The sequence below is a fragment of the Mesoplodon bidens genome (genome assembly GCF_964165515.1).
Source record: "Mesoplodon bidens genome assembly, chromosome: 4".
NCBI lineage: Eukaryota > Metazoa > Chordata > Mammalia > Artiodactyla > Ziphiidae > Mesoplodon > Mesoplodon bidens.
The window spans coordinates 77,322,758-77,349,858 of NC_138160.1; the positions used below are offsets into that span (position 1 = coordinate 77,322,758).

Sequence of the window (27,101 nt, forward strand, 5' to 3'; positions counted from 1 at the left end):
CTTTCAAAGATGTTTCTTTGTTTTAGTGAAGGGAAGCCTGTTTATGACAGCCTGGAAAAGTAAAAGTTTCAAATAGAAACTGATAATATTTGCTTATAATAAAGTAGAAAATACTACTTTAATCATTAAAGACAAATAGATCTGTCCTTTAAAAGGACAAAAGAACTAATATTTAGAAAGGGAAATTGTTTTACAAATCTTACTACATAAAAAATTTAAAACTTCTAGTTACTAAAAAACATCATTAAGAAAGTGAAAAGGGGACTTCCCTGGTGGTGCAGTGGTTAAGAATCTGCCTGCCAATGCAGGGGACACGGGTTCAGGCCCTGGTCCGGGAAGATCCCACATGCCGCGGAGCAACTAAGCCTGTGCGCCACAACTACTGAGCCTGCGCTCAAGAGTCCGCACGCCTAGAGCCCGTGCTCCGCAACAAGAGAAGCCACTGCAATGAGAAGCCCGCGCACTGCAACGAAGAGTAGCCCCCACTCACCGCAACTAGAGAAAGCCACGCGCAGCAACGAAGACCCAAAGCAGCCAAAAATAAATAAAATTTTTTTAAAAACTTAAAAAAAAAAAAGTGAAAAGGCAAGCCAAGGAGTAGAGGATATTTGCAGCAAAGGATTTGTATCTCCCCATCCATACATCTATCAATATTTATCTATTTTTTTTCATATAAATCAATAAAGAAAAAAGCTCAAGAGGAAAATAGACAGGAGGCTTAATTAAAGACATTTCACCAAAGAAGCTATCCAAATGCTTAATAAAAACATGAACAAAATGTTCACCATCATCAATAATCACACCTGTCAGAATTGCTAAAAGCATGTTTGTACTGGTGAGGATATGATGCAATAAGAACTCATATACTCCTGATCAGCAATATATTCTATGATCCAGCAATTCTACTTCTAGATATAAACACAACAAACTGCCCACATATACACCAAGATTCAGGTACGTGAATGTTCCCAGCCACATTACTTGTAATAGCTAAGAACTAGAAATCACCTAAATGTTCATCAACAGTGGAATGGTTAAGAAACTTGATGTAGTTCTACAATAGGATACTCTACAACAATGAAAATGTACAACTTTGGTTACATTCAACTTCATGCGTGAATCTCACAAACATAATGTTGAGTAAAAGAAGCCAAAATGAATAAAAAATATGTATGACTTTACTTAAGTTTTTAAAAAGAGCAAATTTACCCCCCCCAAAAAAAACCCAAAACCAAAAAATGGAAAGTAACTGTTGTCAAGCATACGGAAAAATTAGAACCTCTATGCTTTGCTGGTAGAAATGTAAAACTGCTGCAATCGCTGTGGAAAACAATATGGTGGTTCCTCAAAATATTAAACATAGAATTACCATATGATAAAGCAATTCCACTTCTGGGTATATACTCAACAAGATCAAAAGCATGAATTTCAACAGACATTCACAATAGCCAAAAGGTAGAAGAAACCCAAGTGCCCATCAACCAAAAAATGAATAAACAAAACGTGGTATATATACACAATGGAATCTTACGTGGCCTTAAAAAGGAAAGAAATTCTGTCAGATACTACAACATGGATGAGCCTAAAGAAATTATGCTAAGTGAAATAAGCCAGTCACAGAAAGACAAAAATAATATAATTCCACTTATTTGAGGTACCTAGAATAGTGAAATTTATAGAGACAGAAAGTAGGATGGTAATTGCCAGGGCTGGGAGAAGAGAGGAATGGGGAGTTATTGTTTAATTGGTATAGAGTCTCAGTTTGGGAAAGTGAAAATGTACTGGAAATGGATAGTGGTGATGATTGTACAATAATGTGAATTACTTATGCAACTGAACTGTACATCTTAAAATGATTAAAATGGCAAGTTTATGTTACGTATATTTTACCACAATTAAATAAAACACAGACCTGAACTATGGTGTTAGAAGTAAAGATAGTGCTTAGTCTTCGGGGAAAAAGGGAGAGGATGGTATTTAGAATGGAACGTGGGGGTGGGGTGCTTCAAGGGTGCTGGCAAAGTTCTATTCCTGGATATGGTCATCAGTGGTGGTAAATGAATGCTTGCTTTATGATAATTCATAAAGTGTCACACTTAAGTTTTATATCCCTTTCAGTTTGTTATATTTTACAATAAAATCTTTAAAAATAGCATATGCATATTACATTCATGGTCACAGAAAACAAAATATATCAGTCATATATCATTACAACTTGTATATTGCTAGCAGTCTGTAGTAGAAAGCACTTGGGCTTTGGAGTCAGCCATCAGCCTTGGACTTGAATCCCAGCTTGGTCATGTAAAAACTGTGTGACATTCAGCAAATCCTTATCTTCTTTCACTCTATTTTCTTAACTTTATAATTAAGAATATGACAAGTGTTTTACACAATGTTTTGAGAATTAAAATTTTATGTAAGAATGTACAGCACATTGCCAATCAAGTAACAAGTGGTCTAAACATATGAGGCTCCATAGGCTTTCCTTTAGAAGACAAATTCCTTCACATTATAAAATATGTTTTCATTGGATAGTCAAGAATATTCTTGTGTGGAAACAAGCTAAAAAGAGTACAGATCAAGCTGAAAACTGCCCCAAACTATGTTACCTGAGAGGCTGTAGTTCATTCTTTCATTTTAATTGATTAAATTAAAAAACAAGCAGACTGGATTTATAACTTTGTTGTGAGGGTATAAAGTTATACTTCAAAAATGTGAACAGACAATAAAGCCATGAAACAACAGTTAGTCAAATATTTTTAAAGAACTATTTATTAGAATAATAAAAGAGAAAACGTATCTTTTAAGCACTGCTACTACTTAACATTTTAAAAGATTCCTTTTGTATCCAAAAGACAATGGGACAGCCTTTGACTTTCTATATACCATTTACAGAGGTTTAACTGTATATCATACAAATGCTTCCAGTTTCATCCAAATCTACTGTTAAATTACCCATGTAATTATCCCAGTAGAAATCATTACACCTTTTTATTATTAATTTTATTAACACTTTACTGCTAGGAGTCTGGGTATGTGTATTTAAATGTAGTTCTAAGAGTTTTTATTATGACAAGTATAGGGAACACTTCTATATTATTTTATGGGGGAGGAGTGTTTAATTACTAAGCAATTACTAAGCCACTAACAATACAGGTAAAAAATAAGTGGCCATTAAGCTTACTTCAAGGCATACTTTTCAAAGATCCCAATGGCAGCATCTTTTCATACATATTTCCATTAAAATGAAGCTCATTTAGTTATATATTCCACCTATGATGGGACTATGATCTGACAGCTCTTTCTTCTGCTCTTTGCCAACAAGAGAGTAGTTACCAAAAGTTATGCATCAATGTACACAGACAGCAAAAGGGGTAAGAGAAGGGGAAAATTTATGTTTTCAGACTAACATGAGCATAGAATACTGTATGTAAATGGAAATTTCAAAATGCTTATATATCTTTTAATTGGAAGTTTAACCTTTATCATACTTATTATACACTTTATTTTCTAATTTATCACATAGTATTGTTTACTGTTCTCAATCAAACTTAATTCAGTTAAATAAAGATCACAGATAAGATAGAAATATTAGTACCTCAGTAAATTCTCAGTATACAATTCTCATTCCCCTATTCCCTTTCCGTTACAATCCTGTATTGCTAGTGATCCTCCAACTATTTTCAAATCAAAACAGCTACTGGGTGAGGGCTTCCTCTGTGCAAGTACCTGTACCCAGAGTAAATCAGCTTGATTTCTCCCTAACCAAGAATTCCCTGTAGAATCTTGGGTATACAGAAACTGTAAAAATATCAGTTTGTTTCATTTTATTTAGACAACCATGAATTGGGCCACAAATTAACTTTTTATTAATTTCTAGTTGTAAAAATCCACCCTTACCCCCCTATCCCTACTCAGTTCCTTCAAAGTAACTCTTCAATATCAAGTTAAGGTCAACATAGAGTAGTAATCATAGTATTTTATGGGAATTTATATATAATCTATTAGTATTTTGGCAGAACAGAAATTACCAAGGAATGTGAATTAGAGTATGACCCTCTGAAGGATATAAATTGTAATTTCCATCTCCTTTTTTACATCACAGTCTATTTAGTAAATATTTATTCTTATTTTTCCAAGGGACAAAGAAAACAGCTCAGAAAAGTGAGAAAAAAAAAAAAGACATACTTCACTGAGCTTATTTCTAATCAGAATTAGCTATGAAGGAAAACATTTAATTCAGGTATTGAGCTTCACGAGGGACATTGTAAAATCCTGCTGTTTTGAAAAACGTTTCTGCCTTTTTCAATATTAAAACATTAAAAAGATAGAATGAAGCCATGGAAGAACTTTGGAACTTCATAATCAAACTGCCTTATAGTATACGAAAATATGGTCTGTAAGTTTTTTATGAACAAGGATGTGTCTTACACATTTTTGGGTACACTCTGCCTTTTCCTACACTAGTGTAATATATCCAGACTTAATAAACAAATACTTTGCTATAATATCATTGGCCTTTGTATATTTAATGTGAACTTGGCTATGTTTAGGAGATCAAATCCCACCTCAAACAATGATACTGGAGTGTTTTAATTCTATTTTCAACTCAGTGTTCACTGTATTTGATATTGTTTGAGACATTTAGATAATTAAATAGAGAGGTTGGATATGACTTTTAGTATGAGAACTCTCTTTATAATGGTATTTGCTGGGATGATATTTGGATGGCAGGTAGAGACCAGTAAGAGAAAAGAACTATCCAGCTCACCTTAGTCTAATGCTGTAAGCTGCTGTTCGTGGGACAAGCTTTAAGGGGCAAGGGCCTAGAGAGCGCAAACAACTTACATTTGCACCATGCTTAATTCTATTTCCTCTACTCAGTGGGCACCAATGTACTATTCAATGTTTTAAAGTTAATAAAATGAAACTGCAGTGAGGCAAAAAAAAGAAAAAAATCATTTGGTTTTATGTATCAACTTCCACTTGTACCAAAAGCAAAAATACAAGTTACTGTAGGAGTTACAGATCTGGGAATGTCAGACTTACTCAAGGCCATGACATATTATTTTACTGGATTTCATTAAATTCCCCCCAAAATGTAAAGCATGTATTCATTTAAAAACTTACTATCATTTTGTTGCAAGGCTCCTGGCAAACCACACATCAAGCTTAAGATTTAACTTGACTTTGGTGATGCACCAGTAAAAAACAAACAAACAAACAAAAATTCAAATCATGATTTCGTAGAGATCAAAAGAAAAGCCCCCAAATCAAGCAGTTAACCTGAAGCAAAAATTTCTTTTATTTAAAAATAAAAGTAGTTTACATAGTCCTCCCATTAAAACATATCTACAGACATTTTCTTCTGAGTGGCACAACTCAAGCTAACGCACATGCTAAAAAATGGATTTTTACTACTGATAAAGCTTTGGCACAGGCCAATTCGATCCTCCACCCTTTCATGTAATACAAAAGAACAGATTCTTAAAATAAAGGAGAGTAAATAACCAATATAAAACAAAATGAGAAATAAAAACACTAATATAAAATTTTATGATAGAAAAGAATGCCAAATCTGAGTCTTTTTCAAGTAATTTGAATTTTATGAAATAAAATAAACATTTCATAGCAGGTTTGGAGGAAATTTAACATTTCAAAATCACATTTTAGAGACAAAAGAGTTGGAATTTTGCTGTGTTAAAATGTTTATGGATGGGTCTAGTTTGACAACTTAGCCTGTGGGATGTGACTTTCACAGTCTGTTGGCAGTTTGTAGGCAAGCCATCACACCTGTGACTCTGTGGTTGATTAATGAGTCTTTCAGCTCATTGCTACCATCTGAAGGTGGGCTATGGCCTTTCTGAGCTTCACTGGTTTATTCACCTTAAACTGCAGTCCTGCTGAGGTATCGTCCATAAGAAAATCACACCTAGTTAAAGCTAATGAAAACCTCAATATGTCATTTTCTAGACAAGTCAAAAAGCATGTAAAACTAGACAAAAGATGTATTCAAGTAACATGAATGCAGTTTTGTCATAACCTGCCAATCCAAAGAGTCACATAAAAAAGCTTTCCTATGACATATTTCAGTGTCAAATTTTAGAGTGATAATTCTGAATTCTCTGTTCTGTAAGAGGGCTTCTACAATGCCAGCTCTTTTGCTATACAGAACTTCTATTTTCATCAGAACTACAAAGATTCTAGTTCATGACCAGATAGCCATTTAGCTTTAATTGTCTATAAATGATTAATCCAATTGGGAAAATTTTAGGCCTTATTTCAAGGTTCTCACCTTCAGTTTTTCTACTTGAAGTGTGTCTGCTATTCTATGACTTTTTCTTGAGTGCAAGGCAGCACTGCAACTGCTTTTCCCCCAATCTTGCTCTAGAGACTGAAAAGCCATGTAAAACAAAAACACGTAATGCCCTCACTATCCTTTTAAAGCGTGAACTAGAGAAGAGGAAGGCCTACTGTGAAAACAGTCCAGTATAGGACAAAATGGTGGGAAACTAAGGAAACATGGAAGATAGGAATCTTTTTCTCAGGGCTTCATACTTTAGCTTCATTTTTGAAGCACTATGAATCTCTAAAACTTCAATAATATTTAAATAAATACTAAAATTTATTTTAAAGGTAAATACCTGTTATTCTTTAATCTAGATTTTAGACTAGCATTCCCTTCCACGGTTTACATACATAATACAAAGTTTAGCTATATTTAAGTGACAGAAAGACTAACAAAACTCTCAGTACTATCAATAAATGAGCAGTAAAGAATCACATTTCCATTCTAGCAATTACCACTTTCTGATCTTTATTATCATCACAATCATTGCTACTTTTCCAATTACCTGTTTGATGACTATATTAAGAATTATGGAATAAAAAATACTGAGTAGTGTACTAATCTTAATTTGTAACATGGTGATGTTTATTTGGAAGGAATGATTTTGGTTGATAAAAATATCGATTCCTTCAAGAACTTAACTGAACAATGTCAACAGTGACTTTTAAGCATTCACAAAGTGTTTGATTATTTCAACAAGTTTTCAAATTGTTGTATCAATTATTTCAATCTTGGCTGCAAAGTTAAATCACATGGAAAACTTTTTAAAAGTGCCAATGAATGGCTGTGCCTCACCTAAGAAATTATTTAGTTTTTTTTTTCTTATACTCTTCCCAAATAATTCTAACATGTGTCCAAGGTTAAGCAGCACTGCTCTATATAATTAATCCTCATGTTCATTTTGCTAATCTAAAAGAATAAAAAACTTAATCCTACCAGGGAAAAGAGATTTCTCAAATTAAGTTGGAAAATAAAGTCATCAGTCTTTAGGATTCTTAGATCTATTACTATAGTTTATAAGAAAATATGCTGGACCATAAGTCAGAAACCCTGGGCTTAAGTCATTGTTCTGCTACCTGCTAGTTCCATGTCTTCAGTAAGGCTCTCAAGACAAATGTTTTCTAAATTATAAAATGAGAAAGTTAAGATTTCTTCCAGCTTTAAAAGCATGTTCTCAAATAATTTCCAAGGGTGCAGAGTGCTGTTCTTAAACGTGAATCAGAGTATTAGTTGATTCCATAACTAAAGTTCGGATCTAAGCCACGATGAACAGATGTGCATCACATAAGCCATCATGCCCTTCTCCTGTCTATGGCAGACACTGCTAATTGATCTCAGCATTACAGAAAAAAAAAACACCACTCTCCTGGATTTTTTACTCATGATAAGACTATTTTCTATTTGGGAGCTAAGTACTTATTAGCTGTTGAAGGAGTTCAGGACATGCCACCTCAAAATATGCTGCTTTGGTGTACTGATTATTTTGAGCTGAAGACACTTCAAACACAGCAAATACAGGGAGAGGCATTTTCTGAACTCCCCTTATCTGCCTAAAGACAGATTCTCCAAAAGGAACTCAATTGCCATAAATCCCCTTCCCAGGTGTATCATTAACCAGGGGAAGACTAATTCTTCACACAGGAGAAGAGATTAGAGGTCAATACCACACCAGACAACTTTGCCACAAACTATCATACCTCCCATCTATTCTTCTAAAAGCCCATTCATCTTTCCTAAAAATCTTTTACTCTCCCATAAGTAGCCTACATTCCTTCTCCCCTTCACCTATAAAGATGATATATAAGTTCTCAAATCTTACCATTTGGGGGTGGGTATTCACTTTTCCCCCCTGGTAATGCCCTTCTGCAGGTAATATTAAAAATTAATAAATTTGTAAACCTTTTTTCCTGTTAATCTGTCTGTTGTCCATTTATTTCATAGACCCAGCTATCAGACCTAGGAGAGTAGAGGGAAAGTATTTCCCCACCTATGTTGTTTATTTAAAGAGATTTAAAGAGATTTTTAAAGAGTTTTTTTAAAGAGATTATGAAAACAGAGTAGTCAGCAGGGGACCAAAAATGTCCAGAAAGAATAAAAACTTGTCAGCACAGTTAGAAGCAAGGACACCCTGACTCACAACATGTGAATCAGGTCTTAACGGCAGGCATAGCCCCATGGAGAGATGCTTTACTCCTACTCATCGAATAAATTTTTTTTGTCATAACCTGGTTTCTTTCTGATGTCAATTTACCTTGAGGGAGAGAATGAACAGATCTGCTTCAAGTTGTATTTTTCACTGTAAATTAGTAAATTGGAACTCTGGTTTTGCACAAGTGTCTGATGAGTTTGGTTAGTGTGAGTCAATATTTCTGTATGAAACCAAGTTACCAGACTTTCAAAGCTGAAAACCAGATCATATACTAGGGTAGAAATACCAACAAAATTGTGTCCTGCCCAAGAAGTCAGTTAGTCCTCTAGCAGTGAGGCATTCAGTGAGGAAAACACTTACAAATATAGTGGAAATAACTCAAATAGTTTCTAAATAAAATATTTTCTTATATAAACTAAGAAAAAGGAAGCTTTAAAACGTACCAAAACCTTTTCATTTTTGTCGGTTTTTCTTCATATTTACAAATAGTAACTTATAAAATGTTGTAATGATGCAATAAGATGAGAGTCAATGCTCTCTGAGGGCAGGACCCCCATTCCATCCAGCCCTAGTCGCCATCTCTCATGATAAGTCCTTTACCAAAAGACAGACTAGTCACACCATCTGCTGCCTCCAGGGAGACAAGTTGCACATTTAAAAGTATGGCAATATTCCACTATAGCATAATGAAGAAATGAAAAACATATTAGCAAACTGACCACTTTGGGGAAATTTCATTTTCAAATTGTGTGCTATTTTGCTTTTAAAGATGCAAAATTATTTAATAAAATGTGAGAGGAAGCAAATATTCCTCCTTGTAGCAAAATTATGACTGATTTTACTTTGTGAAAAATAACATTATTTCCAACAAATGCATTAAAATCATACATATAATCCACATTCTTGGAGTTGTGATGAGCAAGCATCTATCTCTGACATGCACGTACTTTTGCTAAAATCAAATGTCAGTCCTAAAATCCCTGTTAGCTTATTTGCTAAATGAGAAAAATAAGCAATTAATTAGGAAAGAATTCCACTTAGTTTCTTCTTCAGAAACTCCCTGGGGTCTTACACATTTAGTTTGAGGCTACCTCAGACCAGCTAGTTCAGAGCAACAAACATGAACATGCAGACTAGGAAGCATCACTACCTCTCCTGGGCATTCCCACCACTGTCAGGTAACTCTTACGGTTCAGAGAGAAAGTGAAGCACTGAAGAACAGACTGTGCAGCTCCAGAACAAGCTGCAAGTACACCGAGAGATTAAGAGCAAGACAAATCAGGTGTACCTCTCCTACTTGACCAAGGCCAGTATTAAAACTAAGAGCTTCCCTGGTGGCGCAGTGGTTAAGAATCCACCTGCCAATGCAGGGGACACAGGTTCGAGCCCTGGTCTGGGAAGATCCCACGTGCTGAGGAGCAACTAAGCCCATGTGCCATAACTACTGAGCCCGTGAGCCACAACTCCTGAAGCCTGGGCGCCTACAGCCCATGCTCTGCAACAAGAGAAGCCACCGCAAGGAGAAGCCCGCGCACCACAACGAAGAGTAGCCCCCGCTCACCGCAACTAGAGAAAGCCCGCACACAGCAAAAAAGACCCAATGCAGCCAAAAATAAAAAAATAAAAAACAAAACAACCCCAAAACTAGCACATCTTGTCTGAAGAACCATCAATCACCCACCAAGAGTGCCCTCACAAAGCCAAGGCTTATCCAAGCCATATAAATGTAAGGCAAATAGAATTTTAGTGACACACTACAAGGCCATTTGATCTATGAATTACACTGGCCCAGCAATTTCTTACACATTCCTGAAAACCTTCAGGGTCAGATGAGGCCAAGGATTCAAAAGAAAGAATCTGTAACTCCTTCAATATTCCCCAGTTATGGGCCAAAGTAGTACAGGTGCCCCCCTTCTCTCCCACCAGCCCTCACTCAATTCAGCATCTGACTTTGTCCTAAGCATCCTAATATTCATTCACTGTGCCTATATGTTGCAAATAGAACTGATTTAAAAGTGAAAAATGCAGTGAAGAGACCTTAACTCTAGCCAAAATAACCTGGATGACCACTGCTCACCTTGGTTCCCTGGCTGACTCACGTTCAACCATCAATACGCAGCTCAAGTATCACCACGTCCCGGGTGGATTTCCTGACTGCTTCCACATTCACTGGAGTGAGCTCTCCCTCCCCTGTGATCTTCCAGTGCTCTTGCATGAACCTCTATTGTATCTATAACCACTGATACTTTAGTCTGTCTCCTCTACTAGATTCTAAGTTCCTTGACAGCAGGGGCTGTGTCTGGCTCATTTCTTTATCTGCTGTACCTAGTGAATGTTGGATGGATGGATGAATGAACAAACCGTCACAGATCCATCTATTTACTCAAAGTCTTGCTGGACTGAATAATGAAATAGAAGTATTCTTATAATCAACACAGTGTTTTTTGTGGGTTACATAATACTTTACTTTCATCTGCTAACAAATGTATTCTCTGTATAATAAAATAATAAGAGTGTGAATTGCCGCTTTCACAAAGTTATCTATTTCCAGGGAGTCCTAACTCTCTATGTCCTTTACAGGTCTGACTTGCTGAAATGGACAAGTGGATGTTCATCACTGGTTCAGGCTGAGCAAGATGAACAACTATGGAAAAGACATAATCCTGATGAAAAGAACCTTCTGGGCAAGTGAGACAGGCAAACAACAAAACTTTAATCAGCTTACTGACTTCTTTCCAAATCTGGTCAGCCCAGACCAATTCCATTTACCTTAGGACTCTGACTATTAATACGTTTTAATTCATTAACCTAGTATTGTCAATTATTTGACAATAAGAGATTCACTAGCTTCCAGGTCAGTTGTTAAATGCCACATCTCTCTGTGCCTTTAGAAAACTTTCATTTTACGGAAAACTAGAATATTTTATTTTTACAAGGGAAAACTTGGAGGCATTTGGTGTCTAACAGAATGCAAATGATAGGAGACGGAAATTTTGCAAAGTATTTGAAGGTTTCTAGGCTGAGGCCAGAAAAACGTTAGTGCTATGAATAGAAATCACCCAACTCTGAAGAGGCATTTTTTAATGAAGATAATTATCATGTTAGGACTACTTTATGAGATGAGAGTTACTACATTAAAATATCATTACAGTGAAAAATCCAAGTGTGTATGTGATCTGGAATCTTATTGAACAATTAGAACTGGAGCTCCAGATGACTCAGTGGCATAGATTTAGAGGTTCATATTGGTGGAACTAATCCATTCTGAGGACATGCGTTATTTAGCAACATAGCATTAAAAAAAATAAAATTTGGATGTTTTTATCTAGGTATGCAGTCACCTCCCTGTACTGTATTATACCTCGCCTTTACATTTTTGTATTATTTGCCCAGCCCCTGAATGCATTTGATCTGGATACCTGGGATAATCCCTTAAAGCCATAGAAATGAATGAGTTAGCTGCAGAAAAAGAGGTGGAAAGGATATAGAGAGTTGGTGAATGAGAGGAGGGACTAAGGCTAAGAAGCCTCTAGTAGTATCTGAGGAAAGAATACATCAGAACGTCTGTCTTTACAGGAATTCAAGAAAGAGATATAGATGTAACTGGGGATGGGGGCCAAGAGAATAATCAGAAATACAAAAAAAAAATCTTTAAATCTGAAGGAAATCACAATATCAAAGGGGCCTACTCAGTGCCATGAGAAACCAAAGACTCACACATTGACACAATCTCATTTCAGAATGACCAGGTATGGTTGATGGGAGGAGTTACTTAAAACAAACAAACAAAAAAGGCACCATCCAGGGATATGATAAGGAGAAGAACCGTTTGCCATCAGATTTCTCATAGGCAACATAAAATACAGGAAGATGTAGTTTCTTTATAAAGTCAAACATAAATGTACCATACAACCCAGCATTCCCACTCCTAGGTATTGTCCAAGTGAAATAAAAACCTATATTCATGCAAAACCTGTACGCAAATGGTTATAGAGGCTTTATTCACAATCACCAAATACTGGAAAGGACCCAAAGGTTCTTTAACAGGTAAGTGGATCAACAGACAGTGGTACCTTCACACAATGGACTGCTATTCTAGAAGAAGAACAAGCAAGTGGAAGAATCTCAAACGCATAATGCCAAGTAAAAGAAGCCAGATTGAAAAGGTGACATACTGTATAATTCTCTTGCAATGACACTCTTGAAAGAAAAAACCTACAGGGACAGAGAACAGATCAGCGGTTAGCAGGGATTGGGATGGGGGAAGAACTGACTACAAAGCGTCAGCACAAGGGAATTTTTTGAGAAATGGAATTCTCTGTATTTCGATTGTGTTGATTGTTAAACAACTTTATGCATTTGTCACAACTCAGAACTATCTAGCAAGAAGAGTGAATTTTACTTTATACAAAATTTTTAAAATAAAAATACAAACTGATTTTAAAATACAGGTTATACTATATCACATAAAGGTGAGCAATAGAAGAACTAAAATGAAAATCAATTAGCAGAGCTTGAAGGGAAGAGGAGGAGGTAGTGTGAGTTAAATCTTTTTTTGCAAGGTGCCCGTAAATACTAATTTTAAGTTGATAGATTAAAAAAAAATAGTGGTGTAGCCTGTCCCTTAGATTTATCAACCAAAAGAAATAAAACCAGAAATGGTTCAAATGGCTGCAAGTGCAGTGGAACTTGTGTGATTGAGGAGCTGGGGAGGGGAACTTTTATATTTCATGTCTTACGTTCCTGTACCATTTGAAATCATACGCATGTATGTATTGCTTATAGTTTATTACAAAATAAATTTCAAACTTATATTAATACAAATATTGTGGATGCAAAATATCTTGATTTAAATTTTTTTTCACCAGATCTCACATTATGGAAAAAAAAATCAAATTTAGAGCTACACCCCCAAGGTACTTAAAGGTGAAAGTTTCATTTACAGTAGTATAAAAAAGCACTACTAGTATCCTAACTAATGTCATATATAACACATTACAAACGTACTGTAATAAATACTGTTATAAATGTTAATATATAAAATATTATATAAAGTGAACCATTTTATTAGTTGTTCATACTTATATAATATTTAATTATATCAATACCTAATAGATGTTTAAATTTCTCTAATTATGTCATAATAAAAATATCTTCAAAGAGATAATTTCCTCTCTTTATGTTGATATAGCAACAAAAATAAACTGAGATATTCAGTAATGACCAATAACCCTGAAAGCAGTCAAGGTTCTTGTCATCTACAGCCAAACTGAATCAATGGGCCTATAACAGCTACTCCTGGTGGAAACTATGCTAAAACTTCTTGTAGAAAAACGTCACAGAGGCTTTGGGGTCTGAACAGAATTTGACAGGGGAGAGACTTAAAGAATAGTTATTGAAAAATAATTTACTCCATTCAAGCAAGTTTTTAATAGCTTTTGATCTGTTGCAAGAACCCCAAAGTGCCAGTATGTGAATGCATAATTGGGTAGGAGAAAATTCATTACAAAGTGAATTTTGGTTCAACTTGACGAGTAAAAAACTTTCCCATGGCTGCTTTTGAGAAAATTATTATACCTTCCTTTCATCAAAATGTTGCTAATTCTGCATTTCTGTCAATAGCATTTAATATATTTATTTAGGTTGTCTGTTTTCTACCTCACTAAAGTAACAGAGACCTTTATTTAAATCCCATCTTTGTTAACTTACATAATACATACACATACAATCTCTCCATATGTAAGAGAATCACTCTTGGCATCCCCACTGTGGGAGCCACGGAAATGCACCGCTCACATCTCCTGCTGCAGTTAGCATGGGGAGTGAGGGCCCCAGCTGTCATTCCTCTGCATCTGCCATTGCATTTGTGCTTAGGCCATGCTTCTCCCAAGCAGATCTCAGTCAGTGTCTGAGCACAGTGGAGGTAGAGTACCAGCCCATTCCTGCAGGACATGAGACTCTTCCAGTGTGGGACTTTAGCTCAAGGAGTCCCCACTGGCTTTGTCAACACTTTCTTAGAACTACTCTGTCCTCTAAGCCTCTTCCAACCCAATCCTCTGCCCCACCTCCTTTCACAGGTATCAGATCAGCAACTGGGTCTGAAGGTTTGCCTGCCTATTCCTGTTTCCTCCTCTTTACCCTCCATGTGCATTTCTCCTGCCAAATCTCATGTACCTCTAATCCCATTTTGGCACCTGCTTGGAGGATGTGAACTGACACACTCAATCTGAATAAATGATAAGCATGGCACCTTTCTATAAACATCTAGGCCACACTGGCTTCAAAGAGAAAGTATCAGAGCTAACTTTTACGCATATGAGGAATAGATTTAGCTGGGCCCCCAAGCTTCCTTGGGAATATCTTTTATATCTGTGATACATAATCTCCTCCTCAGTCTCTAGCCATAGTCTCTAATCTGGTCTTCCCTCCTTTTAATTATCCTGTCCCTCCACCCCAGCTATTATTAATGTCCTAAAGTAGCTTTCTGTTCCTATCACTCCCTTGCTTAAAGGCTTTGATGATTCCCTCAAGTCCAACAGTTAAAGTCCAAATTTCTCAGCCCTCAGACCCTCTACAACCTAAATACAGTCAACTTACTTCTCAGGTTTTAACTAGAAGAGGGCTGTCTTCCTCCAAGGCTAGAGACAAGAAGCAAAGGACTGGAGATGACATAAACAAAACTGAAGTTTAGGAAGAAAAGCTGGGAGATTCATGTTAGACAGCCTTAATTTTCCTAGTAAATAGGTGATGGCGAGCCAGTTGCTGAGAGGGATATAAGGAGTGGAAGAGGGGGGTAAGTATTGTGATGACCAAGGTGGAAATTCACAATGAATTAAAAATTGTGTGGAATAGCTCTCAAGGACCCTTTGACATATATTAACATTCTCTAGTAAACTGTTACTTTATTATAAATAAATGCATTTCACAAAGCAGATGCTCGAAAACATTTTATGTATGAGTAAAGTAAGCACAACTCTAGAGAATTAACAGAAGTGGTTAAGAATGTGGACATGAGCTAGAATCTGAGAGTTCTGCGTCTCGGTGCCTTAGATTCCTTATCAGGAAAATAATGGTAACATAGTACCTACTTCATAAGGTTATCATAAGGATTTATAATTAAATGTGTACGTAATTTACTTAGATTACACCAGCCACGTGGCAAGTGCTTTCTGTTTTCTGTCTTCATTATCACCAGTACTTGTACAGTGAATACTGAGGTAATAAAAAACAAATTTTGGGCTTCCCTGGTGGCGCAGTGGTTGAGAGTCCGCCTGCTGATGCAGGGGACACGGGTTCGTGCCCCGGTCTGGGAGGATCCCACATGCCGCGGAGCGGCTGGGCCCGTGAGCCATGGCCGCTGAGCCTGCGCTTCCGGAGCCTGTGCTCCACAACGGGATAGGCCACAACAGTGAGAGGCCCGCGTACGGCAAAAAAAAAAAAAAAACAAAAAAAACAAATTTTGACCTAAGGGTACAAACCTGAAGTTATAAGACTAATAAATTCTGGGGATCTAGTGTACATCATGGTGATTATAGTTAATAATACTGTATTATATACTTGAAAGTTGCTGAGTAGATCTTACATGTTCTCGCCACGAAAAAGAAATGGTAATTATGTGAGGTGAGAGCGGTGTTACTTAGCTAAGGTAATTATTCTGCAATATATAAGTGTACCAAATCAACATGCTGTACACCTTAAACTTACACACTGCTATATGTCAATTATATCTCAATAAAGCTGGAAAAAACTGACCAGGAATACGGTGTAGTAGATAAAGCACCAGCAACAGAATGAGAAGCCTTCATTTTGCCTTCCAGACACCACTTAATATCTGTGACCTTGGGTATGTCATTTTGCACCCTCACAAGTACCTGTGTCTTATTACATAGTTGTAGTGAGTGTCAAAGGGGAAGATTTGTGTGAAAGTACTTTATACACCGTAAAAGACAACATATACAAGTTACCACTCAGAAAACAATACACATTCATGGATTTGTTTGGTTCATGTACCAAAGCCCTAACCCCTGAAAATCCTGAGGATCAGAAGTTAAATTTATATCTCCTAGATACATTGTAGACAATCTCTGTCCAAAAAACACGCTGCTTTAGGAATTAAAAATGGAAGGGAAGCCTGCTCCTATTAGAGAAGATGGTGATGGTGGGTAGAATCACTCAGTCTGAGGTCTTTTGGCAGAGGTGGGAAGGAAAGGGTTTTCCAGGGAGCTAGAGCATGAAAAAAAACTACATTTGAATGCCATGGCATATGCAATGTATGTAATGGCTCAGAGGTGTGTATTCATAAAATCAGCTTCCCCTTTTTCTTAAACCCATCTCTCCATAACCAGGCAGCCTGCTGCTACATCAGGAATTTACTGCTGTGAGCAACTATAAACATTGTGCTAATGGCGGCACTGCCTGAGAACGATCATTGGAGAGTGTCGTGTGTGCAGTTCAAGGCCAGAGACAATATTTCCTACTCTCTACACACCACAGGGCACACACAGGATACAGCTTAAAGGCACTTTAATAATTATTATTATCAAAAGCAAACAATCAACTCCACAGATCAATGGCTCTTTTAAAATATGTTTTCTAAACTCCCGTTTCCTCTCAGATGTATGGTTATCGTCCACTGGGAAAGGCCCCAAAATGATAGCCAGAAATCTGCCACCACCACCCCTTCTGCTGTTCCTGCCATCATATTTAATTGTGTTTGCTCAACGCGAAGCCAAACTCATATGCAGTATATTTAGATGGTTAAAATAGCATAGCATTCCACTGTATTCACAGATTATTTTCCATGCCACCATTCTTGGGAATTAGTCTGGAATAAATAAGGTAAAGAGAAAAGAAGAAACATAAATTTGTTCCAGTGACAAAGAAAACAATACCAAAATGGCAGTCTGGAGATTCGCTGTGAATGAAGGAATACAGAGTGTTCCTTTTGGTGAGCTTTCCTGCAAATGCAATCACCATCTCATTCGATAGTCTGGATTTATTTTAAAGTGGGTGAGAAAGAAAGCAGGAAAGTAATTGTAAGAAACTGTGAAAAGTACCTTTATTATTTCAAAAGATCAATGTACAATCACTGTCCTTACTCTTATATGGCATTAAAGGTAAAGGTGTAGAACTGATACATATGTTGATTTTCTAAACCTCTAAGGAGTCTTTATTTTCCACAACGGCAAACTTTCTAAGTTGAAAAACATGTACCATTAATATACACTCAGGATCTCTTTTCTGAGGTCTCAGCTACTATCTATTTCTTCAAATGCCTTGAAAATCACAAATTTATAAAGGCTTGGTTGGACGTTTTTGTCGTCTAACTCCATCTTAAATTTTTCAACGATAGTATCATTTAACAAATACAAACCCTACCACCCAAAAGTCAAAAGGCTTCTGAATCGTGGAGTAGAGAACAGACTTTGTTGCTGGAGAGGTTATGGCTTGAACTAGATCAATTAATTAAAAATAAAGACCCGTGTTCTGTGCTTTTAATCTGAGCTGAACTTCACATAATAACAAAAACAGGCATTTTAAACATACAAAGCTTAATTAACCCGATTTTCATCCAAATGAATGAATATGCATATAGATAAATTTTTACTTGAGATTTTCCAGGATATACTTCTTATTCCAACATGACTGTTGATCAAACACCACCTTTAGAGAACACCTACTCTGTGTTCATCTGTCAAAGGCTGACTTTTTCTCTGCATTCTTATTCCTCATTTGTTTGTTAATTAATCCAACAAATATTACTCAGAGCCAGCTATGTGCCCAAGGGCTAGTCTAGGTACTGAAGACACGGTTGGAATAAGAAAACCAAGGCACTCTTCTCATGGATTGTACTTTCCACTCTGGAGGTGGGGGGGGGCGGGGGGAAGCAGGGTTAAACAACAATAAACAGAAACTATGATTTCAGGTAGTGATAGCTCAATTGAGAGAGCACAGTGAAATAGACTTGGAGGATCACTTTAGATGGGTGATACAGAAAGACCTCTCTGAGCAGGGGACTTATGCCCCAGATAGACAAGATGGCACCAGCCATGAAAAGAGATGAGGGAACTACAAGTACCAAGACCCTAAAATGGGGAAGAGTTTGGAGAATCCAAAGAACAGGAAAGGCAATGAACTTAGAACATCATCTGAATTGAAGGGACGTGTTTTGAGATGAGGCCTTATAGTAAGCAGAGGGCCCATCCCGGCCAAGGACTCAGGCTGCCACTTCAAGATTCGTTCTGACTTGGCAGTCAGCACAGAATCAGCTTGTGGAACAAAGGTTAGTGTTGCCTCAGATACACATATTATTGGCACCACCATATCTCCTCTTTCATGTACCTGAATCGTCCCTCAAGTGCTCATCCCTTGAGTCTTTACCTCCTACGTGGCTCACCTGGTCTTTAGACCCTCTTCCTTGTTCATTTTTTCACTGCTTGTCTTACAGACTCATGAGCCTGCTGCCTGGTCTCTGACCTGACACTTGTTCTGACCCTCATGATTGGTTTAGGCCTGGAGTGTACATAACCTCCATATATTTGACCTCAGGTATAACCTGACTGCCCCACCTCCCACCTCCAACACCCTACTAATCCCAAATGACCTTTACTGTTTCCTTACTTGGCCAGACACTAACACTGCTTTCTGCTAGTGCTACTATTTTTCTAAGTATGTACAGTATTTTAAACTTTCAAAACCACTTCATATCCTTTAAGCACTCTCTTGATTATGTCAACAATCTCTATGAAGTAGATATATAATTATCATCACTGAATTTTAAAGATGAGAAACTCCAAAGTTGAATAGTTTAGATAATTTTCCTAAGGTAAGCTCACAACAGGACTGGCCTGAGAACCCAGGAATACTGTTTTCCCATTTCCATCCTGTTCTGGAGGTGAGGGAAATCTTGACCACTCAGGGTATTAGTCTTGAGAGAGTTAAGTCCACAGATGGTCTGCTTATGATATTGGATTTGAAGGCCAGGCACAAAGGAATTTAGGAGGTGAATAGAAAGGATTCCCTTCTCCTCAACTTTTTTCATATTTGTGTATTTGACTTCACTTTTGTTGTGACATTTGTTTGTGACAAATGTTTGTTCCCAGACAATATTTCCAGTGCTATATATAACTCAACCATAGTGTAGAGATAGATTAGTATAACTTTATTACCAACTAAAGAGAGAAAAAAAGGGAATAAGTAACTTGTTTAATTGCTGACTTTTGGAAAAAAGAACTGAGCATATTCAGCTGAGCTGCTCTAGGTTTTCATCTTTGGCTCTGCCTAACCCCAAAGATCATGGTTGTACAAAAGACATATCACTTTTTGGATGTAGGATAGCATATATAACTCTCATTTTAAAAGCTCAATGTTCTGTGGTCTCATTTTCAAATGTGTAATTTCAAATAACCATGTTGTCAAAGATTCAATGCCGTGCTCTAGAGCCCGAGAGCCACAACTACTGAGCCCGCACGTGTACAGCACGTGCTCCGCACATGCTCCGCAACAAGAGAAGCCACACAATGAGAAGGCTGAGCACTGCAATGACGAGTAGCCCCTGCTCACCACATCTAGAGAAAGCCCGGAAAAAAAAAATTAAAAAAAAAAATTCAATGCACTATTTCTTTTTAAAGCAGCATTTCAGATAAACCCAAACAAGAGAGTCTCTCAGAGAAAATAACAGAAAAAAATTTTCCTTACCAGTTCAATATAAATCAAGTCTCATAAATAACACTCTTAAATGGGAAAGTGCTAAAAGAGATGAAAAACTCTCAGGGGTCTTTCATTCTTCTAAGGCGGCTCAATTATATTCATTGTAGCTTGTGGTGTGTGGTAGTTTAGAACAGAATGCTTTTCATACCATTCTTTAAGAATCTAAGAGATTCTAGCTGTTTCTGTTAAAAATTCATGACCCTGGGACTTCTCTGGTGGCGCAGTGGTTAAGAATCCGTCTGCCAAGGCAGGGGACACGGGTTTGAGCCCTTGTCTGGGAAGATCCCACATGCCGCGGAGCAACTAAGCCTGCGCACACAACTACTGAGCCTGCACTCTAGGACCTTTAAGCCTCAGCTACTGAGCCTGGGCACCACAACTACTGAAGCCCACGTGCCTACAGCCTGTGCTCAGCAACAAGAGAAGCCACCGCAACGAGAAGCCCGCACGGCAAAGAAGAGTAGCCCTCGCACGCCACAACTGGAGAAAGCCTGCACGCAGCAACGAAGACCCAACACAGCCAAAAAATAAATTAATTAAAAAAAAAATTCATGACCCTTTTCCAAGAGAACTGTTTTGACCTGTTACTTCTGGCTAAATTTGTAGGAGTTCTTTTTCCCCACTCATTCCTGCACATAATATGTCAGGGAAAGAGACTTTAATAGCTATCAGCCTAATTGAGGTATAACTAAAGTTGTTAAACAAAAACAACAATATGCAATTTGGGGTAAAACACAAATTCACTTAAAAGTGAATATTATACAGAGCAAATGCAGTGAGTTTTGAAGGATGTGTTGCCCCTAGTTTACCATTTAGTGGACTGGAAGCAGCAATTCACAGCTGAAAAGACTTAGTAAATTGTAATACAGTTAATCTACATAAACTCAAAACTTTCCAAATAGCAGGGAAAAAATGACTTACCTTCCCTAGTTTGTTTCCAGATAGACATTTAATACTGGGTAAACATTATGTAGCCATAGATTCAACAGAAGACCTGGCCTTTCCTCCACCACCCCTACCTCTCATCTCTCCAGGCAACTTTGGGACAGGTTAGGAACACCTGTGGGGGACTTGTGCATTAATAGGGTGCACTCTGAACTACTACCTGCCACGTGGTAAGCTTGCTGAGAGAAGGCTCTGTCCTTGATGGGGAAGTTTCTGGATTGTTCAACTTTGTCCATGATGGGTGGGTGAGCTTCATTCAGGGGTAAAATATTAGGAATACCACTATGACGACACATCTAAGCTACCGCTTTTCTTGGCAATAAAGCTGCCTTTTTTTTTAAAACCTCCACCTGGGAAATACTGAAATCTCTCTCTCAAGATATTTTCTTATATGCACCCAGATATCTCAAGGATGATTTGACAATTCTAGTATGTCACTATCCTTATCATCTTTTATGAAAAATGATACTTTATATTTTTTTCAGAAAGATAAGAAAACATACAAAGATCATAAAGAAGATAAGTGAGTGTAAACAAACAGATAATACCTGAAGAATAAAAGCAACTGCACATATATATTTTATGTAAAAACGTGATACTTGATAGAGAAATGCAAATTTAAAATTTACACCTTACTGTTTTCACTGAAAACTTTAAAAGTATGGGGAAAAGCCATATTCATTGATCCAAAATATAAAGAAAACATTTATGCTTTTGTGCAAAATAAATTACATGTATAGACTCCTAGCCTGAAATCACATTATCATTTTATTGGGTTGTCCTGGGGTGTAAGTGCACGCGTGTGTGCATATGTGTGTAAAGTAGTATGCAACTGAGACTACAGCAAGACGGTGCCAAAATAACTGGCTGAAAAGCAAAAAAATTCAATCATGAGAGTTTTACTTACATGTTTCCCCTGATTAGTTGATTTGGCTTGGCATTTTGTATGCATTCACTAAACCGTTGTAAACAAAGGCATAGTATTATAATGACATTCAAATCAATAACTTTTGGTGTTTACAACACAAAATCAAAAATATTTAAAATTTAGACTAAAATCAAACAATTTCATCTCAGAAAAAGTTTTCCTGCCTTCTGCAAATGCTTACTATAGAAAAACAGCATTCAGAAACTATACTTCATATAATTTCAAATGTATATATATATATATATATATACACACACACACTCACATACAACCTATATATAAAAGATATATATCCTCTTCCCCCGCCACATGCCCCAAATCCCCAATCTTATTACCTGTTTTTGAGCAGTACATTGAAGGTCGTCTTATCCAGTCCCAGATAATTTGGCAGCAAGTTTGACCAATTCCAGTTCCATTTTGTGATAGCTGACTGTTGATAAATGAGAAGACGCTATTGTTAGTTATTAATCAGAGTTAATATGATCAGTAAATTAAAGCTCCAGCTGTGATAGACTAACTAAGAAGGAGGGGGGTCCAGAACAAGGACCTAGACAGATAACATCAATCATGTCCACAGAATAAGGTTTTTATTCCAATAAGACAGCAATTAATTTATAAATCCATTTGGGGATGTAGTCATTATTTATAAAAATATAAATCAATTTCTTGAGTCGTTATTCTTCCAAGAGCTAATGAAATTTGCAACAAGTTTCTCTGAAAGGGTGACTCTTTGTAGAGCAAAGCAAAATAATTGGCAACTTTTTCATGTATCAATTTATAGTTTTTTGTGTTTTTTTTTTAAGCACCCAGAAGTTTGATTAAAAAAACAAAGATGGAAGTACTATGGCTCAAATTACAAGGCACAGCTTAATTAGAGTAGGATATTAGTGTTTTTGGTTAAGAATCTGCTTTAAAGGGGAAATTATAAGGACCTGTAAATGTAAATAACATAAGTAATTCTTTTTTTCTCATTTAATAGATAATTTCACAACAGAGTAAGGAGAAAAATTACTGTGAAAGATAATCTCATAATTCAGAACTGAATACAACACACCGTTTATTTAAATGAAGTGAGGATAATTTAACAGCCACAATGATTATTTATGGTTGGAGGAATCTAATGTACAACGCAGGAAGGCAGCCAATAAACTCAAACTTATACAATATATTTGGTTTTAAAGTATTATAGACACTTATACCCCTTAACACTAAATAGTTTTGATAATAAGCATCCAGGCCAGTGTTTAAAATCCAACAAGAACTATGCCCTGTCACCTGCTGATTAATGGAGCACTACAATCCTGTCATAGAGCAGGAGAATTCTGCCCCAGGTTGTCAGCATTTGAAGGTCTTATTCTACTACAGTATTGATGAATGTAGACTAGGCTTGTAACAGGCATGGTAAAAATATTATCTGCATCCCGAATTAGGCCATTGTTTTAATTCTTATTTTCGTCAGAGCTCTAGGTCAAGCAATCCTTCTCTTCTGCCCTGTTAGTTCAAATAGTCTGTCAGGAGGCTACTGGGAAAAGGCACCAAAAAAAGAACAAAGCAAAAGCAGCTTTAGGTTTCAAGTCCTTTGAAATAAAGATGATCTTTTTAATGCGACTATGAAACATGCAGCTGAAACAATGGCATTATCTGACATTAAAAAATGTGTGGTGTTTATCACATTGACTTTATTCCAAACATCCTGACTTTAAGATCGTTAACAAATTCATTTTAAATTCAGGAATGTGTTTAGGGTTATAAAACAGCAAATTTACCTCATGCCACTTAAAATAGGAGCTCAAAGCTCTATTTACAATCAATTTTAAACTGTTTTATAGTTTACCTGATAAATTAGATAAATTCATAAAGATTGCAAGGTGTTTTGTGAGCGTGTGTATTGGGAGATGGGGGAAGCCAGGGAGGGGAAGACTGTAAGAAAGACGGGGTTTCTCGAGGCTGCTGGAGACCCAGCCGAACAGATGCTCCCTCTGCCCACAGTGAACTGACCGGGGCAAAAGTCAAAGTTTACAGACCAAACATATGAATCCGTTTGACAAATAGAAAGAAGGTAAAATAACTTTTCCCAAGTCAATTTGCACAAACAAGAACAAGGCCTTTTGCTTCCCAGTCAAAGAAGCTTCTGAGTAAATATTCAAACACAAAGCACTTTTTTTCTAACTTGTGTAAAAAAAACTCCACAAATTTTAATTAAATTTACTATTTTAATTTCCACATACCTGATCAAGCACGCTTTCGCTAAACACCTTGTACACATGGAAAGGGTTAAAGGCAGAGGGCTGATCTTCCACACTCCTCAAGGTCATCTTTAAAGGTCGGATGCGTAATGGCTTTTCCTCTGAACCATTCATAGAAAACAGCTGTTCTTTTAAATACTCCTTCAAGGGAAAAAAATTACAAGTCGTGATGGTAGGAAGCATATATTATCTTTAAGAATAAACTGGTCAATATCCAAACCTACCCTTTCAGCACATTTGCTACATTACACAGTATTATTTGCCTCAGGACAGAATACATTTTCAGAAGAAACAGAGCAGAGTACATACCAATCAGGATTACAATAAACCCATCAAAAACAGGTTCACTTAATATATAGGATAGATTAGAAAACCATTTAACAAATTCTCACATAATGAATGTATGCTTGATGTATCAGAATCTTTTTAATAGGCATTGTCTTGTCATTTCTTCACATTAACATGTCTGGTTACCAAAACTTAACTCGGGTGCATGACTTCACAGTACAAGACTGTTCCTTCACTCATTAAGTGTAGTTGCTACCTACTCCATGCTCAGCAGAGAACTAAGTACTCTGATAGTTCCCTGTAAGCAGTCTCCCTCTATGTAGAATTAATTATAATGCAAGCTCCTAAACTCTAGTTTCACACTGTGGACTGAAAAATATCAAGGTTCAATAGAAGCTCAAAGTATGTAATTTTAATTTTACCCCCAAATGCCAGTGACAACCTGGGGAGGAAAAGAAAAAGTCCATCTACTGCATTATTACCTCATTTTCCATCCATAAATAAAAAGATGAATAACCATAATCTACTTCATAAGACTCCTTCTGGAAAATGATAAATTTAAATGACTAAAAGTTTCCCTCAAACTATCAAATACTTAATAAGTCATTTAATAAATAATATAACAGAAATGTCCTCCTGATTTTTAGTGTGTCACAATATAATGTTTTCTTCAAGGTTAGGGTTATGACTTAGGTTCAGAAAGTTAGAGCTGAAAATGATTTCAGAGGTCATCTCGAAAACCCTTACTACTCAAAGTCCGGTGTGTGGATCAGCCAAATGAGCCTCACCTAGGAGCGTGTTAGAAAAGCAGAATCTCAGGCCCAACCAAATGAGAATCTGCCTGTTCACAAGCTTTCCCAGGAGATGAGTAGGCACATGAAAGTTTGAGAAACTCTAGCCCACACTACATTCAGTGGTTGGCTCTGAAAGGTCAGAAGACAAACTTGAGGTCACACACGGGAGCTTGGTAGCGTCAGTAAGAAACCAGACCTCTGGTCTCAGGTCACTGTGTTTTCCCTGTGCCTCTGTAACTTCATGAATAGAGAACGCCTGCTGTACTCACTGTAGAAGGCAAATTTCAGATCCTAAAACACTCCATCTCGCAATAAAAAACACTGCTTGACATTTCTTTTTTTTTTTTTTTTTTGCGGTACGCGGGCCTCTCACTGTTGTGGCCTCTCCCGTTGCGGAGCACAGGCTCCGGACGCGCAGGCTCAGCGGCCATGGCTCACGGGCCCAGCCGCTCCGCGGCATGTGGGATCTTCCCGGACCGGGGCACGAACCCACATTCCCTGCATCAGCAGGCGGACTCTCAACCACTGCACCACCAGGGAAGCCCTGCTTGACATTTCTTAAACCTGCTCATTGTGGACCATATCCTTTTTAGAATGATTAATTCTGTAGCATCTGACAGACACACAGACACACATGGACTCTTATTAAATATTATTAGATAACAATAAAGCCATCAGAAAAGAATTATATTAGATTTAGATTTTTGAACAGAAACAATTTTTCTCCATCATGATTCCTGAAAGTAAAATTTTAAAAAGGAATAAATTATTCCCCTTTCACTCATTGAAAAACTGCTTTGTTTTGGCTAATAACAATTGTTCTCACTGTTTCCCCTTACCTGGCTATGTTTTGGCTTTTTTTGTTTCCACAATTCAGAAAAGAGAAAGTGCTCTGTTCTGTTGCAAGCTGTGAACACAATGGTGTTTTCTCCCTTGTGGATTTCTCTGACCTCTGTGCTATATTGACACTTGTCACTACCCCTTCTCAAAAGCCGCAGATTTTCTGTGGCATCACTTTAACCAGACGTACTGCTAATGTGGTCTTTCTTTAGAAGAAATACATTTTTCTTTGAACATCCTTTCTTGAACATATTCCCTGTGCCGTTATATCAGAGCTTATTCCTCTACCCATCGCTTCTCTGTTGCTCTCCACTGAAGAGATACACTGGCCTCATGAGCTCAAACACCGTCCTAGTTGAAAGCCACCAAATCTACAGTCACAGCCTCTTGTATCTGTGCTTCTGGCCAGCATCTTCAACCACCACTTGGACTTTTATGCTCAGACACCTTACCTTTATCTCAAACATTTAAAATCTCATCTTCTCTCAAAACTTCCCTGTCTCTCAATAGCACACCCATGCTTCCACTCACCCAGGCCTCACGTGTAAATGCTCTGTATTTATGTCTTCGAACACTATTTAGCAGCACACCTGAAAGTGCTAAAGACATGACGCCACTCATCAAATGAACAAACGTCACGGTGCAATTTACCTACAGCATAACGATGCCTCAGTATAAAAGCAGCCATAAGTATTATGCTAGTCACTCAGTCACCCTGTGTTATTTGTGTTTACTGCCTGCTTTGTCTAAGCAGTCAAGGTAGAGGCCTCGCTACTTTCGTTGATTCTATCCTCACATTACATTATGCCTCTAACCTTGCAGCCCTGCATTTCACGCAGCACAATAAACCACC

The 27,101-nt window shown here is 37.2% G+C and overlaps 1 protein-coding gene across 3 annotated transcripts in view; it reads right to left on the minus strand.

Moving 5' to 3' along the window:
* Positions 1-27,101, minus strand: part of KIAA0825 — a 407,300-nt gene that overhangs the window by 169,402 nt on the left and 210,797 nt on the right. For all 3 annotated transcript variants that reach the window (XM_081233566.1, XM_081233568.1, XM_081233567.1), the window contains exons 20-21: positions 24,309-24,467; positions 22,416-22,510 (exon numbers count right to left, since the gene is read on the minus strand). In XM_081233566.1, coding sequence (XP_081089692.1) covers positions 22,416-22,510; positions 24,309-24,467 — 254 coding nt within the window. The remainder of the gene's footprint in view (positions 1-22,415; positions 22,511-24,308; positions 24,468-27,101) is intronic.